Raw genomic sequence first — 16,701 nt, forward strand, 5'->3', positions numbered from 1 at the left:
TTCGGCCCGGCTTGCTTGAATCCTGATGGAGCAGTGAGAAAGGGACTCATGTCTGAGTATACCCTGCCACACCTATAGTGGCCAAAAACGATTTAGAAAAGGGGGTGGTGATGAACAGAGTGTCTGAGTTAAACAGACCACTCTTACCCAGTCCAAAGATCAGGGCTTGATCCATCACCGTTATTTATCTCACTGCCCCATCCCAGCTCAGAAACTGGCTATATGCAAATCAGTCTGTCCCTGGCCCAGTGCATCATGGGAACAGGGCAGACTAAACTACCAAGCCAATTCTTCACCAGAAAGGAGACAAGCTACCGGGGACCGGTTTCTGGCATTTCAGCCTTCTTCGGCCCGGCTTGCTTGAATCCTGATGGAGCAGTGAGAAAGGGACTCATGTCTGAGTATACCCTGCCACACCTATAGTGGCCAAAAACGATTTAGAAAAGGGGGTGGTCCCTCACCACCCCTTGTTGTAAATATTTTTGTCCACCCTAAGCGTGGAAGGGTATTCTCAGATGTGAGACCCTTGCTCATTGCACCATCAGGATTCAAGCAAACCGGGCCGAAGACGGCTGTAATGCCAGAAACCGGTCCCCGGGAGCTTGTTTCCTCCCCAGTGTAAGAATTGGCTTTTGTAGTTTGGTTTGCCCTGTTCCCATCATGCACTGGTACAGGAACAGACTAATTTGCATACAGCCAGGTTCTGAAACTGGGATGGTGCAGTGAGCTAAAAAACGGTGTTGGATCTAGCCGTGATCTCTTGACTGGGTGAGAGCTTTCTGCTTAATTCAGAGACTCTGTCCCTCACCACCCCTTGTTGTAAATATTTTTGTCCACCCTAAGCGTGGAAGGGTATTCTCAGATGTGAGACCCTTGCTCATTGCACCATCAGGATTCAAGCAAACCGGGCCGAAGACGGCTGTAATGCCAGAAACCGGTCCCCGGGAGCTTGTTTCCTCCCCAGTGTAAGAATTGGCTTTTGTAGTTTGGTTTGCCCTGTTCCCATCATGCACTGGTACAGGAACAGACTAATTTGCATACAGCCAGGTTCTGAAACTGGGATGGTGCAGTGAGCTAAAAAACGGTGTTGGATCTAGCCCTGATCTCTTGACTGGGTGAGAGCTTTCTGCTTAATTCAGAGACTCTGTCCCTCACCACCCCTTGTTGTAAATATTTTTGTCCACCCTAAGCGTGGAAGGGTATTCTCAGATGTGAGACCCTTGCTCATTGCACCATCAGGATTCAAGCAAACCGGGCCGAAGACGGCTGTAATGCCAGAAACCGGTCCCCGGGAGCTTGTTTCCTCCCCAGTGTAAGAATTGGCTTTTGTAGTTTGGTTTGCCCTGTTCCCATCATGCACTGGTACAGGAACAGACTAATTTGCATACAGCCAGGTTCTGAAACTGGGATGGTGCAGTGAGCTAAAAAACGGTGTTGGATCTAGCCCTGATCTCTTGACTGGGTGAGAGCTTTCTGCTTAATTCAGAGACTCTGTCCCTCACCACCCCTTGTTGTAAATATTTTTGTCCACCCTAAGCGTGGAAGGGTATTCTCAGATGTGAGACCCTTGCTCATTGCACCATCAGGATTCAAGCAAACCGGGCCGAAGACGGCTGTAATGCCAGAAACCGGTCCCCGGGAGCTTGTTTCCTCCCCAGTGTAAGAATTGGCTTTTGTAGTTTGGTTTGCCCTGTTCCCATCATGCACTGGTACAGGAACAGACTAATTTGCATACAGCCAGGTTCTGAAACTGGGATGGTGCAGTGAGCTAAAAAACGGTGTTGGATCTAGCCCTGATCTCTTGACTGGGTGAGAGCTTTCTGCTTAATTCAGAGACTCTGTCCCTCACCACCCCTTGTTGTAAATATTTTTGTCCACCCTAAGCGTGGAAGGGTATTCTCAGATGTGAGACCCTTGCTCATTGCACCATCAGGATTCAAGCAAACCGGGCCGAAGACGGCTGTAATGCCAGAAACCGGTCCCCGGGAGCTTGTTTCCTCCCCAGTGTAAGAATTGGCTTTTGTAGTTTGGTTTGCCCTGTTCCCATCATGCACTGGTACAGGAACAGACTAATTTGCATACAGCCAGGTTCTGAAACTGGGATGGTGCAGTGAGCTAAAAAACGGTGTTGGATCTAGCCCTGATCTCTTGACTGGGTGAGAGCTTTCTGCTTAATTCAGAGACTCTGTCCCTTACCACCCCTTGTTGTAAATATTTTTGTCCACCCTAAGCGTGGAAGGGTATTCTCAGATGTGAGACCCTTGCTCATTGCACCATCAGGATTCAAGCAAACCGGGCCGAAGACGGCTGTAATGCCAGAAACCGGTCCCCGGGAGCTTGTTTCCTCCCCAGTGTAAGAATTGGCTTTTGTAGTTTGGTTTGCCCTGTTCCCATCATGCACTGGTACAGGAACAGACTAATTTGCATACAGCCAGGTTCTGAAACTGGGATGGTGCAGTGAGCTAAAAAACGGTGTTGGATCTAGCCCTGATCTCTTGACTGGGTGAGAGCTTTCTGCTTAATTCAGAGACTCTGTCCCTCACCACCCCTTGTTGTAAATATTTTTGTCCACCCTAAGCGTGGAAGGGTATTCTCAGATGTGAGACCCTTGCTCATTGCACCATCAGGATTCAAGCAAACCGGGCCGAAGACGGCTGTAATGCCAGAAACCGGTCCCCGGGAGCTTGTTTCCTCCCCAGTGTAAGAATTGGCTTTTGTAGTTTGGTTTGCCCTGTTCCCATCATGCACTGGTACAGGAACAGACTAATTTGCATACAGCCAGGTTCTGAAACTGGGATGGTGCAGTGAGCTAAAAAACGGTGTTGGATCTAGCCCTGATCTCTTGACTGGGTGAGAGCTTTCTGCTTAATTCAGAGACTCTGTCCCTCACCACCCCTTGTTGTAAATATTTTTGTCCACCCTAAGCGTGGAAGGGTATTCTCAGATGTGAGACCCTTGCTCATTGCACCATCAGGATTCAAGCAAACCGGGCCGAAGACGGCTGTAATGCCAGAAACCGGTCCCCGGGAGCTTGTTTCCTCCCCAGTGTAAGAATTGGCTTTTGTAGTTTGGTTTGCCCTGTTCCCATCATGCACTGGTACAAGAACAGACTAATTTGCATACAGCCAGGTTCTGAAACTGGGATGGTGCAGTGAGCTAAAAAACGGTGTTGGATCTAGCCCTGATCTCTTGACTGGGTGAGAGCTTTCTGCTTAATTCAGAGACTCTGTCCCTCACCACCCCTTGTTGTAAATATTTTTGTCCACCCTAAACGTGGAAGGGTATTCTCAGATGTGAGACCCTTGCTCATTGCACCATCAGGATTCAAGCAAACCGGGCCGAAGACGGCTGTAATGCCAGAAACCGGTCCCCGGGAGCTTGTTTCCTCCCCAGTGTAAGAATTGGCTTTTGTAGTTTGGTTTGCCCTGTTCCCATCATGCACTGGTACAGGAACAGACTAATTTGCATACAGCCAGGTTCTGAAACTGGGATGGTGCAGTGAGCTAAAAAACGGTGTTGGATCTAGCCCTGATCTCTTGACTGGGTGAGAGCTTTCTGCTTAATTCAGAGACTCTGTCCCTCACCACCCCTTGTTGTAAATATTTTTGTCCACCCTAAGCGTGGAAGGGTATTCTCAGATGTGAGACCCTTGCTCATTGCACCATCAGGATTCAAGCAAACCGGGCCGAAGACGGCTGTAATGCCAGAAACCGGTCCCCGGGAGCTTGTTTCCTCCCCAGTGTAAGAATTGGCTTTTGTAGTTTGGTTTGCCCTGTTCCCATCATGCACTGGTACAAGAACAGACTAATTTGCATACAGCCAGGTTCTGAAACTGGGATGGTGCAGTGAGCTAAAAAACGGTGTTGGATCTAGCCCTGATCTCTTGACTGGGTGAGAGCTTTCTGCTTAATTCAGAGACTCTGTCCCTCACCACCCCTTGTTGTAAATATTTTTGTCCACCCTAAGCGTGGAAGGGTATTCTCAGATGTGAGACCCTTGCTCATTGCACCATCAGGATTCAAGCAAACCGGGCCGAAGACGGCTGTAATGCCAGAAACCGGTCCCCGGGGGCTTGTTTCCTCCCCAGTGTAAGAATTGGCTTTTGTAGTTTGGTTTGCCCTGTTCCCATCATGCACTGGTACAGGAACAGACTAATTTGCATACAGCCAGGTTCTGAAACTGGGATGGTGCAGTGAGCTAAAAAACGGTGTTGGATCTAGCCCTGATCTCTTGACTGGGTGAGAGCTTTCTGCTTAATTCAGAGACTCTGTCCCTCACCACCCCTTGTTGTAAATATTTTTGTCCACCCTAAGCGTGGAAGGGTATTCTCAGATGTGAGACCCTTGCTCATTGCACCATCAGGATTCAAGCAAACCGGGCCGAAGACGGCTGTAATGCCAGAAACCGGTCCCCGGGAGCTTGTTTCCTCCCCAGTGTAAGAATTGGCTTTTGTAGTTTGGTTTGCCCTGTTCCCATCATGCACTGGTACAGGAACAGACTAATTTGCATACAGCCAGGTTCTGAAACTGGGATGGTGCAGTGAGCTAAAAAACGGTGTTGGATCTAGCCCTGATCTCTTGACTGGGTGAGAGCTTTCTGCTTAATTCAGAGACTCTGTCCCTCACCACCCCTTGTTGTAAATATTTTTGTCCACCCTAAGCGTGGAAGGGTATTCTCAGATGTGAGACCCTTGCTCATTGCACCATCAGGATTCAAGCAAACCGGGCCGAAGACGGCTGTAATGCCAGAAACCGGTCCCCGGGAGCTTGTTTCCTCCCCAGTGTAAGAATTGGCTTTTGTAGTTTGGTTTGCCCTGTTCCCATCATGCACTGGTACAAGAACAGACTAATTTGCATACAGCCAGGTTCTGAAACTGGGATGGTGCAGTGAGCTAAAAAACGGTGTTGGATCTAGCCCTGATCTCTTGACTGGGTGAGAGCTTTCTGCTTAATTCAGAGACTCTGTCCCTCACCACCCCTTGTTGTAAATATTTTTGTCCACCCTAAGCGTGGAAGGGTATTCTCAGATGTGAGACCCTTGCTCATTGCACCATCAGGATTCAAGCAAACCGGGCCGAAGACGGCTGTAATGCCAGAAACCGGTCCCCGGGAGCTTGTTTCCTCCCCAGTGTAAGAATTGGCTTTTGTAGTTTGGTTTGCCCTGTTCCCATCATGCACTGGTACAGGAACAGACTAATTTGCATACAGCCAGGTTCTGAAACTGGGATGGTGCAGTGAGCTAAAAAACGGTGTTGGATCTAGCCCTGATCTCTTGACTGGGTGAGAGCTTTCTGCTTAATTCAGAGACTCTGTCCCTCACCACCCCTTGTTGTAAATATTTTTGTCCACCCTAAGCGTGGAAGGGTATTCTCAGATGTGAGACCCTTGCTCATTGCACCATCAGGATTCAAGCAAACCGGGCCGAAGACGGCTGTAATGCCAGAAACCGGTCCCCGGGAGCTTGTTTCCTCCCCAGTGTAAGAATTGGCTTTTGTAGTTTGGTTTGCCCTGTTCCCATCATGCACTGGTACAGGAACAGACTAATTTGCATACAGCCAGGTTCTGAAACTGGGATGGTGCAGTGAGCTAAAAAACGGTGTTGGATCTAGCCCTGATCTCTTGACTGGGTGAGAGCTTTCTGCTTAATTCAGAGACTCTGTCCCTCACCACCCCTTGTTGTAAATATTTTTGTCCACCCTAAGCGTGGAAGGGTATTCTCAGATGTGAGACCCTTGCTCATTGCACCATCAGGATTCAAGCAAACCGGGCCGAAGACGGCTGTAATGCCAGAAACCGGTCCCCGGGAGCTTGTTTCCTCCCCAGTGTAAGAATTGGCTTTTGTAGTTTGGTTTGCCCTGTTCCCATCATGCACTGGTACAGGAACAGACTAATTTGCATACAGCCAGGTTCTGAAACTGGGATGGTGCAGTGAGCTAAAAAACGGTGTTGGGTCTAGCCCTGATCTCTTGACTGGGTGAGAGCTTTCTGCTTAATTCAGAGACTCTGTCCCTCACCACCCCTTGTTGTAAATATTTTTGTCCACCCTAAGCGTGGAAGGGTATTCTCAGATGTGAGACCCTTGCTCATTGCACCATCAGGATTCAAGCAAACCGGGCCGAAGACGGCTGTAATGCCAGAAACCGGTCCCCGGGAGCTTGTTTCCTCCCCAGTGTAAGAATTGGCTTTTGTAGTTTGGTTTGCCCTGTTCCCATCATGCACTGGTACAGGAACAGACTAATTTGCATACAGCCAGGTTCTGAAACTGGGATGGTGCAGTGAGCTAAAAAACGGTGTTGGATCTAGCCCTGATCTCTTGACTGGGTGAGAGCTTTCTGCTTAATTCAGAGACTCTGTCCCTCACCACCCCTTGTTGTAAATATTTTTGTCCACCCTAAGCGTGGAAGGGTATTCTCAGATGTGAGACCCTTGCTCATTGCACCATCAGGATTCAAGCAAACCGGGCCGAAGACGGCTGTAATGCCAGAAACCGGTCCCCGGGAGCTTGTTTCCTCCCCAGTGTAAGAATTGGCTTTTGTAGTTTGGTTTGCCCTGTTCCCATCATGCACTGGTACAGGAACAGACTAATTTGCATACAGCCAGGTTCTGAAACTGGGATGGTGCAGTGAGCTAAAAAACGGTGTTGGATCTAGCCCTGATCTCTTGACTGGGTGAGAGCTTTCTGCTTAATTCAGAGACTCTGTCCCTCACCACCCCTTGTTGTAAATATTTTTGTCCACCCTAAGCGTGGAAGGGTATTCTCAGATGTGAGACCCTTGCTCATTGCACCATCAGGATTCAAGCAAACCGGGCCGAAGACGGCTGTAATGCCAGAAACCGGTCCCCGGGAGCTTGTTTCCTCCCCAGTGTAAGAATTGGCTTTTGTAGTTTGGTTTGCCCTGTTCCCATCATGCACTGGTACAGGAACAGACTAATTTGCATACAGCCAGGTTCTGAAACTGGGATGGTGCAGTGAGCTAAAAAACGGTGTTGGATCTAGCCCTGATCTCTTGACTGGGTGAGAGCTTTCTGCTTAATTCAGAGACTCTGTCCCTCACCACCCCTTGTTGTAAATATTTTTGTCCACCCTAAGCGTGGAAGGGTATTCTCAGATGTGAGACCCTTGCTCATTGCACCATCAGGATTCAAGCAAACCGGGCCGAAGACGGCTGTAATGCCAGAAACCGGTCCCCGGGAGCTTGTTTCCTCCCCAGTGTAAGAATTGGCTTTTGTAGTTTGGTTTGCCCTGTTCCCATCATGCACTGGTACAGGAACAGACTAATTTGCATACAGCCAGGTTCTGAAACTGGGATGGTGCAGTGAGCTAAAAAACGGTGTTGGATCTAGCCCTGATCTCTTGACTGGGTGAGAGCTTTCTGCTTAATTCAGAGACTCTGTCCCTCACCACCCCTTGTTGTAAATATTTTTGTCCACCCTAAGCGTGGAAGGGTATTCTCAGATGTGAGACCCTTGCTCATTGCACCATCAGGATTCAAGCAAACCGGGCCGAAGACGGCTGTAATGCCAGAAACCGGTCCCCGGGAGCTTGTTTCCTCCCCAGTGTAAGAATTGGCTTTTGTAGTTTGGTTTGCCCTGTTCCCATCATGCACTGGTACAGGAACAGACTAATTTGCATACAGCCAGGTTCTGAAACTGGGATGGTGCAGTGAGCTAAAAAACGGTGTTGGATCTAGCCCTGATCTCTTGACTGGGTGAGAGCTTTCTGCTTAATTCAGAGACTCTGTCCCTCACCACCCCTTGTTGTAAATATTTTTGTCCACCCTAAGCGTGGAAGGGTATTCTCAGATGTGAGACCCTTGCTCATTGCACCATCAGGATTCAAGCAAACCGGGCCGAAGACGGCTGTAATGCCAGAAACCGGTCCCCGGGAGCTTGTTTCCTCCCCAGTGTAAGAATTGGCTTTTGTAGTTTGGTTTGCCCTGTTCCCATCATGCACTGGTACAGGAACAGACTAATTTGCATACAGCCAGGTTCTGAAACTGGGATGGTGCAGTGAGCTAAAAAACGGTGTTGGATCTAGCCCTGATCTCTTGACTGGGTGAGAGCTTTCTGCTTAATTCAGAGACTCTGTCCCTCACCACCCCTTGTTGTAAATATTCATTTAAAGGCAGCAGCGACTCCAAACAGGCCACTGCCAGCTGAAGCACCTCTGTCAGCAGGTTAGTCCTGACTACCACCGTAGAAGCTCGAGGCCCAAGGCCTCAGCCTCCCTATGCAACACCACTGCATAGTAAGCTCCCTCCACCCAAATCCCGTTATTGGGGAAGAGCATGCCAAGGTCTGGGAAGGTATCCAAACCACTGGCATCACCCAAAACCTCTCACCAGTCTGGCTCTTCAAGCTGGTCAGGTAAAGGGTCAATAGATCCTCCCAGTCCTCCTCACCTTCTCTGGCTGCCACTCAGGGAGATAGGGAACGCCATGGATGAACAGTGGTACAAAAGTACCCTCTGGCGTCAGTACTGACGTCGGGCAATGTCGGCCCGGCATCTGGTCCAAGTTTGGGGGGAGGCCAGGGTCGATATCGGTTAGGGGCACAACTGGCGTCGGGGGCACCGTCACTAGAATCAGCACCGGGGAAGGTACCGTGAGGTCCACTGGCGCCGATCCGGTTCCAGGCCTGGATCCTCGGGGACCTTCTAGCACCCGGGGCGGTTTCGCCAGCATCGAAGGGCTCTGTAGGGAGTGAGACTTACAGCTACATGGGGAGCGGCACATGTGGGACACTGCAGCCAAGCATGGTATGAATGGAATTAAAAAGCACGAAACACTTCATCCCTACATGTTTTTTGCTCTGCATTAAAATCAAAACAGATAACACAAAGATATAACAATACAACAAAAAAATAATGACAGTTAAATTGGAAAATATACCAGAGTACAAAGTCATGCATGCAGCAAAGAGGAAGAAAGCAGAAAACTTAACTTGGTGAATTCTTCTTAGTCACTGGTTGTGGGATACTCTTTCGCTTAAGACTTTCAAGTTTTTTGTTCCAAACTTCCAATTCTTCTATTCTGGTTTCGAGATTGTTAGTTAGTTTACACAGCTGTTTCACTGCGCCCACATTCTCCATAAAAATTTGATCCTAAGGAAGAAACACAAAAGTCCATTAACAAAGGGTTAAAACGAAAGGATATTTAGCCACGTTTATGAATGGGCACTGTATTTGTCACAGTCTCCTTCCCAGCGGCTGAATATGGAGTTTTATTCATTGAAATGATTATTTTTGACATTATTATATTCTAGCTATCAAACACTGGTATGACTGACAAGTACATCTGTCAAAGTTGTCCATAAATTTGGCATCTGTCAGCTGAATATCTCTAAAAATGCCTAACCCTTGAGACTGAAGCACACGCAACAGTGGTAAGCCTGGCTACTAAGGCAGCAGCAGGTGCTGTTCCTGGTACTCTTGTCAGCCTGAATAACTCTCACTGTAAGGAGAAGTGCAAGACAGGGAAAAAGATAGACATATAGATCAGCAAATGCACGACACGTGTATTTTATTCCATTGCTTCCATTTTGCCTGATCTTTACCTTTAAGTGGTAGTTTTCGTCAATCAATGTGCATTGATGAACTGCGTCTTGTAAATGAATTTTCCTCTATATACAAATTAATTTCTAAAGAATGTGAAATGTAGAGAACTGTCAGAATGTACAACTCGCGCCATTAAAAAATGTACAAACTTTAATTTACAGACATTAATAAAAAAGTATATAATAATTAAATATAGCTCATTATATATTTTTGATAAGACTAGGAATGCAAGTGAATGTTCCAAAATATACTCTCAATGAATCCCGATTTCCTTTTATTCAGATGTTTATTTGATAAAACACAATCCCGTCATTCCTTTCAAACACTGTTGGAGTTGGGAAAGCTTGCAAAACGTTGCACCGTAATCTGCCGGGAAACGTCCTTTATACTGCATTGCACCATGTATATTATTTATACATGGCTACTGAGGAGGGCCGGCCAATAGGGTGTTGCTAGCGTATAGCACCACTGCCACTTTTTTTTACAGGGGGCCAATAAGCAGCACTGAAAACCAGCTCCCAGTAACAAAACAAAACCCTACAGGCCAAAAACCGTCCCCCACCCTTCTGGCCCACCAGGAAAACGCCCTGTGCCCGCAACGTGCAGTCCGGCCCTGGATTCAAGGTACTTTGTTCAGTGTGCCTTACTTGGCCCCTGTAGTTGGCCCACGTTCCAATATGGTACGCCTTTGTGACTTTGTCCCGGTTCGACATGACAACAAACCACAGTTGGTACTTTGTGCTTTTAGGCACTTGTTTTACTTACAACTTTACAGTGGCCTATCTCCAATTCTACTAATTGGATCTTTGTCATTTTGGTGTTAAATAGTTTATAAAATCAACTCTACTTTTCAAAACTGGTGTGGGATTTTTCTTGGATTTTCACTGCATTACTATTTGAAGTGCTACGTAAATACTTTTCACATTGCTTCTAAGTTAAGCCTAACTGATTTGTGACAAGGTACCACCCTTCAAGGAGTAATCAAATTTCCTACAGTATACTACAATGACTTTGAAATGCTGAATATCAGTTCCAAGGCTAAAGTCTTTCAAGGCACGGTACATGGTTCACTGGTCAATTCATGAGACTGGGCCAATCTTCCTTCTTTCAAAACTCAGATATACTGCCAAAGGAGGAACCTAAGGATTCAGAATGGCCCTCTTTGATTATCCACTCATTTAAACATTCTGCAGTTGTAGGCGGTCTTTCTTTGTACCAACAACAAAGAGCTGGAATATCCTGAAGGCACGAATAAGGATAATCAGCAGCCATATAGCAGGTTGCAGCCCATTTGTATTTGTTACTATTATCATTTATAAAACGTATTTTCTGTAATAAATGCTGTCCGGCTGGACAAAGAACATATTGTCTATTTAGCATATGTTTATAAGTTGTTTCTCTACTTGACATAGCCTAGGGACCACTGTCTTTAGCAACCAATTGTCCCACCCAAGGTCCCTAGTAATATTACCTTTGGGTTCCCTTGTTCCTTCAAATAGTATATAGAATTTCACTGGCATGAAAGACTTTGCTGTTCTATAAAACATGATTCATTAGTCATAGATACAAGATGTACTGGTATCCATATGCAAACTGAGAAACTATCACTCGTCTCTTTGTCGTTTGCATGCGCACATAAGTACTACAAACAAGCTCCTGTGACATTATTCGATCAGACCTCGAAGAATGGCATGAAGCATACTACTCCCAGGCTATACCTTAAACCAGCCCAATACCAGACATGCATCGCACACAAAGTAACTACTTACTCGACCACCCACATGGAGCCGTGTGGCCTCCTTATGGGTAGGGAAGCCCTGTAGACATGCTAATATGATAAAATGACGGAATTGCCGTTTAATTAAATCGACTGCAAGGGAAAACCTTGCAGGCATTATTACTGGGTGAGCTTACTAGCAAAACTTGGAACTTGAACGTGTGTTGGTAGTTTCCAGCCACGAACACACTCACAGGTTTACTCCTTTCAATGGCAGACATGAAGGTGTGCTGGCAATCAGGAGAAAGCAAGTCACTAAAAGTTATGGATATTGAGAGAAAGAAGTTTCTAATGGGTAAGAAAATAGTTCTTAAATTGAAATTAATTTTGTGCCATTTTTTACAAAGTGGAAATGTATACTTTCTACATTTCTGTATGTTGAAATATTTATCGAGTGATAGACAGCCATAGATTCCCACGAGCACTCCTTGAATTTGTTCTGATTTTCAAAATAGTCAGAAATGTGCTTCAAACTTATGTGTAAGCCAGCAACAAATGTGTAAATCTGAACTAGTAACACATACTACACTTGAATATTCTGCGTGTCTTTCTTGCAGAGGTTGCCACTGAAGCATGAGTCAGACAGGTCTCTGTGGAAAGAGTGTGAAAACATAACTGAGAAATCCAAATACAAATAGGCATCAATCTAATAATTACCCTCCACCCACCCCCCACCCCCACTCGTCGTCCAAGCTGGTTCTAGTTATGCATTTTAGGAATTTGAGTACACAGATGAATTAGCGCTAATAATCTTCATTATTATGATGTGAGGACATACATATTTATTTTTATACATGGAAGTGTAAAAGTCCATATATGAAGATAACTGATATCAGCATAAAATGAAAATAAATTTGTGTGCCGTAAACAAAAATTGTCTCAAAGGATTTTACAATAATGTTATACTCTCACACGAACTTGTTTTGACAAGTTTCTTTTCCATATCCCTTTATTTAAAATGTTTCAAGCGTGTTAAAGTCTAGTTTAAAATTTTCATTTGTATTTAAAAAAAATTAAAACACTACACCCAACACATATTTCAGCCGCATCTCTATTATGACGGCTTCCCTGCTGCGCCCAAGCCCCATTACTGCCTGCTCCTGGTCAGTCCTTCCCATCAGCCCTGCAGGTCCCGCACTTGCCATGGCACCCGCACAGCTGCTGCCTGCACAACCTGGTTAAAATGAGAATTTAAACTGGGCTCCGTGTGAGATTATAAAATTATTGTAACCCCCTCTGGGACTATTTGAATCTAACTAAGTACCCTAAGGGCAGGTGCTGGAGGTAAAGGCGCAGTGCATTATTTCCTGATTTCCCCTATTCCAGTGGCAATTTATATAAAGACTGCCAGCGAGAAATACATTATGGTGTTACTGCCCAGTGGAAATTGTTCCTCTCTGGGAGAACACATAAAGGTGCTGGGAAGAGCACTCATGTCACATTTCCCCGGCCCCGACGCCCTTCTATGGTGGATACTGTATAGATTGCCTGAGGTAGCAAAGTGTCAGAGAAGGAAGAATACTGCAATCATATGAATATCCACAAGTATTACATTGTAATCACATGAATATTCACAAATATGAAGCTGCATGCACATACCTTGTCAACCATGAGAAAGTTTTCAATTGTTTCACCATTTCCACAGACAAGATCTCCAGTATCTCGCACCGCTTGAGGCAACAGTTTCTTCACTTCTTGTGCAATTATGCCTGTTTTCAATGAAATACAAGCGATTGTTATTACATTTCCATACTATTTGTACTGTCACTGTTTTTACAGTGAGTAATGCATTGGCAGTGATTCTACAAGCTGGGCGAACTATTGCAGAACTTTCAGGTGGTTGTATATAAAAGATTTAATGTCAATAATATCAAGCTGCACATATTATCAACTCAAGAATATTTACTACCGGGTTGATAGAGAAGCAATGCCAGGTAGCAATTATGAAGCCATATTGTACAATTGAAAGATGAAAAAGGCACTGCCCTTCCATACGCCCACAGTGGTACGGTGTTGGTCAGAAGCTGAGGCCCATTTGGGAAGCCGAGGTGAACTGACAGCTATGACCACCCTCTGGCATAGTGATAGACTGAGGGAAGTCTAGAACTTGACTGACTTCTCTAAATGGGCCAGAATAGGCATTGAGCATTTGGGAAATGTGTGGCACACTTTGGCCCTTCTTCCCTTTGAGTCACTAAAGCAAGAATTCAATCTAGCAATGTCCCAGATACTGCAATACTGTAGACTGGCCCATGCGCTCCGAGTACATATCCAAGATGGAAGTAACATCCCTGACTTCTCCCCCCTCAAAGACCAGGGGCCTTATTTATGAAGGCCTTGCGTCAGTTTTGCGCCGCCGGTGCGTCACTTTTTGTGACGCACCAGCGGTGTAACAAATGCGCCTTGTTGCGCCATATTTAAAAAGTGACGCATCTAGGTAGATGCGTCACTTTTTAAACCCCTGAGCCACATTATACCTGTGTCAGGTATAATGTATGCAGAGGGGGCGTTCCCCCGCAAAAAGCCTCGTAATAGTGACGCAGTGAAATCTATGAGATTGCACTGCGTCACTTTTAGGACGCTGTTGCGTCAAAATCTTGCGCCTGCCTCACAGCAGGCGTAAGACTGACGCAAGCCCTTTCACATGGGGCTTTCCCCATGTGAAAGGACGCATTGCTGGAGTTGCGTCACTTTTGTGACACACTCCAGCAATGCGTCACTTTTGCGCTTACAGATACGTCAGAAATACTGACGTATCTGTAACTCCTTGCGACATGATGCGTCATATATTAAATATGACGCATCTGGAAAGTCGCAAGGAGTGCGCAGAGAAAAGTGACGCATCGCTGTTTTCACGCAGCAATGCGTCACTTTTCATAAATGAGGCCCCAGGTGTTGTAAAGACCTAATTCATCTGTGACCTATAAAAAGTTGCTTCACCCCCTTGGGCCCCTGAAGGCGAAATGGACAGATGACATAGGAGACATCACAGATGAGGAATGGGTGGATGCCCTTCCAGGTCCCAGGAAAATAGCGATCCGTGCCCGATTCAGATTAGTACAACTCAAGATTCTCCACAGAGCATACTACTCACGTAGTCTAATATGCAAAATGGCAAAGGAGAGAGACCTGTTGTGTTGGAGGGGCTGTGGCCAGGTGGGCACATTTTTTCACATCCTCTGGGAATGTCCACGGATCCGCGGATACTGGGAAGCGGCAACTGCCATGTCACGAGTGCTCTTGGTGGAGGTCCCGCTTGAGGGGAAGGCGTTGTTGCTGATGATCCAAGGGGAGGAGGATTGGCCCAGGCATATGATATTATGGTTGACGCTTGCGGCGGGGATATCCAAAAGGAACAATGCCCGGAGGTTGGGGATCAAGGAATGGGCCATTGGTAGCTGATTGGAAGAGGGACCTTGATTGGTGTCAATAGACAGAGGAAGTAATATATTGCAGCGTTGGCTGTAGGAAAAAGTGGGAACAAATATGGAGCCCTTGGCAGACATACAGGGCACTGAATCTAGAATAAGGACAACCGCATGAAAAGTATTGCCTGTTATTATTTTTATACCGAAGTACAGATAATATATGTGCGGGCCATTCCCTACCTAATCTCGGAATTGTAAATGTATCACCTGACTATACTGTAATGTTGAAAATTGGTTGAGCGCTGATAACATTATGTGATTACCTCTGTAACTGCTACCAACTGTTTACTCTACTGATGGGGGATGAGCAGATGTAATAAATAAAAGAGTTTAAAAAAAAAGAAAGAATATTTACTACCAAAATATTGTCACGGTAAGCATATACAGTAAAATATAAATACAATATTCTCAATGTCACATGTGTTCACTGTAGTGATATGTTGTAGTTGATTTAATGGTGTTGATATAAATACAGGTTGATATTAGAAACTCAATATTTTAGTAGCAGACTCTTCCCGCCAGGGTAAAATTTCTATTCTTACAATGAAAGAATTAGCCCTCCAATACTCTGCAGGTTGTAATTATAATTATTAATTTTACTTATACATCCCATGCTGCCCCAATGAGGTGCTGAAGTACTTTGCAGTGAGTAGAACGCTAGGCCGAGGTAAGAGGCTAGTATATTTGTATAATGTATGTTTTTTTTGTTTTCTTTGAATTAGTTGTGGTAAGTGTGTTACTGTAGTACTCATTGAAATCTCATGCATGCACTGTACTGTTTTAAAAAGGATGAATTACTAGAAGTGGATAAAAAATGATAAGATGTGAGCTGTTATTGGGAGTGGTAGACTTGATGTGCGCCTGTTAGGCAGATGACTTGGAAAATAGTCAAAGAGATTTAGAATGAGTCAAAGAGTTGAGGTATGGGCAGAGGTTGAAATAGATTTATTTTTAATTTTTATTTATTTCCACAAGCAATAATTAATATATAAATATACAGAGACACACAAATCTAAATATATAGCTCAGTTCATAAGGCTTTATTCGATAAGATCATATCATAAAAGCATCACATTTTATAAAATGCATTTACATAAGAACAAATTTAAATAGATCATTCGCTCCAAGTCTCTTAAAAAAAGCAAGAAGGGTAAAATCACAATTTACAATTAAAATTTAGCCATGCTTTAAAATGGAAATTAAACATTTTGTGTTAGCCTTTTAGCTCTAATGAACCATGTCCAAGATAAAAACTTAGACAGACCACAAACATATAATGGCCGTGTGTCTGACATTAGAATACGAAGTGCCTCATCCGAGTGTCTAGTGCCCATAGCCCGACATATGGGTTTAAGGCACCTTTGCCTTGGCTGCTCAAATGCCGGACAGGCAAACAAAATATGGGCTACAGATTCTATTCTAGTTTGGCAGATGGGGCAAAAAGGTGGTGTTTGGGACGGGGGCTTGCAGTGAGCAGTTAGGGCGCGCACTGGAAGAGCCCCTACCCTAAACCTGAAGTATAAAGCCCTATCATGAGCTTTCCAAACAATGTCTAAGTATAATTCACGAAATGGCACATCCTTGTGCCTTAAGAAATCTTCCGTTAGTCTGCCAAGGGTTGGGTCCGTACTAATTCTGGTAGCGACCCATCTCCAGTAAAGGGTCTTTAGAGTCGCTTTCGGGGGAGAAGACCGGCTATCCCAGGCTTCATTGAGGCCTAGTTTGCCTAGTAGAGATTTTAGATCTTTAAGCCATTTTATTTTTTGCCATTGACATGACTTCCGCTAACCCCTTCGCATACTTAGCAAATTCTGGTACTCGCCACAACTGGGCCCATAGGAGCAGCGTCCGGAGTTTTGCCAGATCATTGATAGGATGGCATCCTAAGTCAAGTAGCAACGGTATCATTGGAATGCTCTGTGGAAGTGACATAATGCCCCT

At 45.4% G+C, this 16,701-nt stretch overlaps 1 protein-coding gene across 1 annotated transcript in view; it reads right to left on the reverse strand.

Moving 5' to 3' along the window:
* The window catches only part of MYRFL (myelin regulatory factor like), a 1,005,707-nt gene that overhangs the window by 287,705 nt on the left and 701,301 nt on the right, over window positions 1-16,701 (reverse strand). Inside the window, exons 13-14 of the mRNA XM_086921958.1 lie at window positions 12,932-13,041; window positions 8,942-9,102 (exon numbers count right to left, since the gene is read on the reverse strand). Of these exons, the coding sequence (XP_086778084.1) occupies window positions 8,942-9,102; window positions 12,932-13,041 (271 nt within the window). The remainder of the gene's footprint in view (window positions 1-8,941; window positions 9,103-12,931; window positions 13,042-16,701) is intronic.

This window comes from Lissotriton vulgaris, chromosome 1_1 (assembly GCF_964263255.1).
Source record: "Lissotriton vulgaris chromosome 1_1, aLisVul1.2, whole genome shotgun sequence".
Classification (NCBI taxonomy): Eukaryota; Metazoa; Chordata; class Amphibia; order Caudata; family Salamandridae; genus Lissotriton; species Lissotriton vulgaris.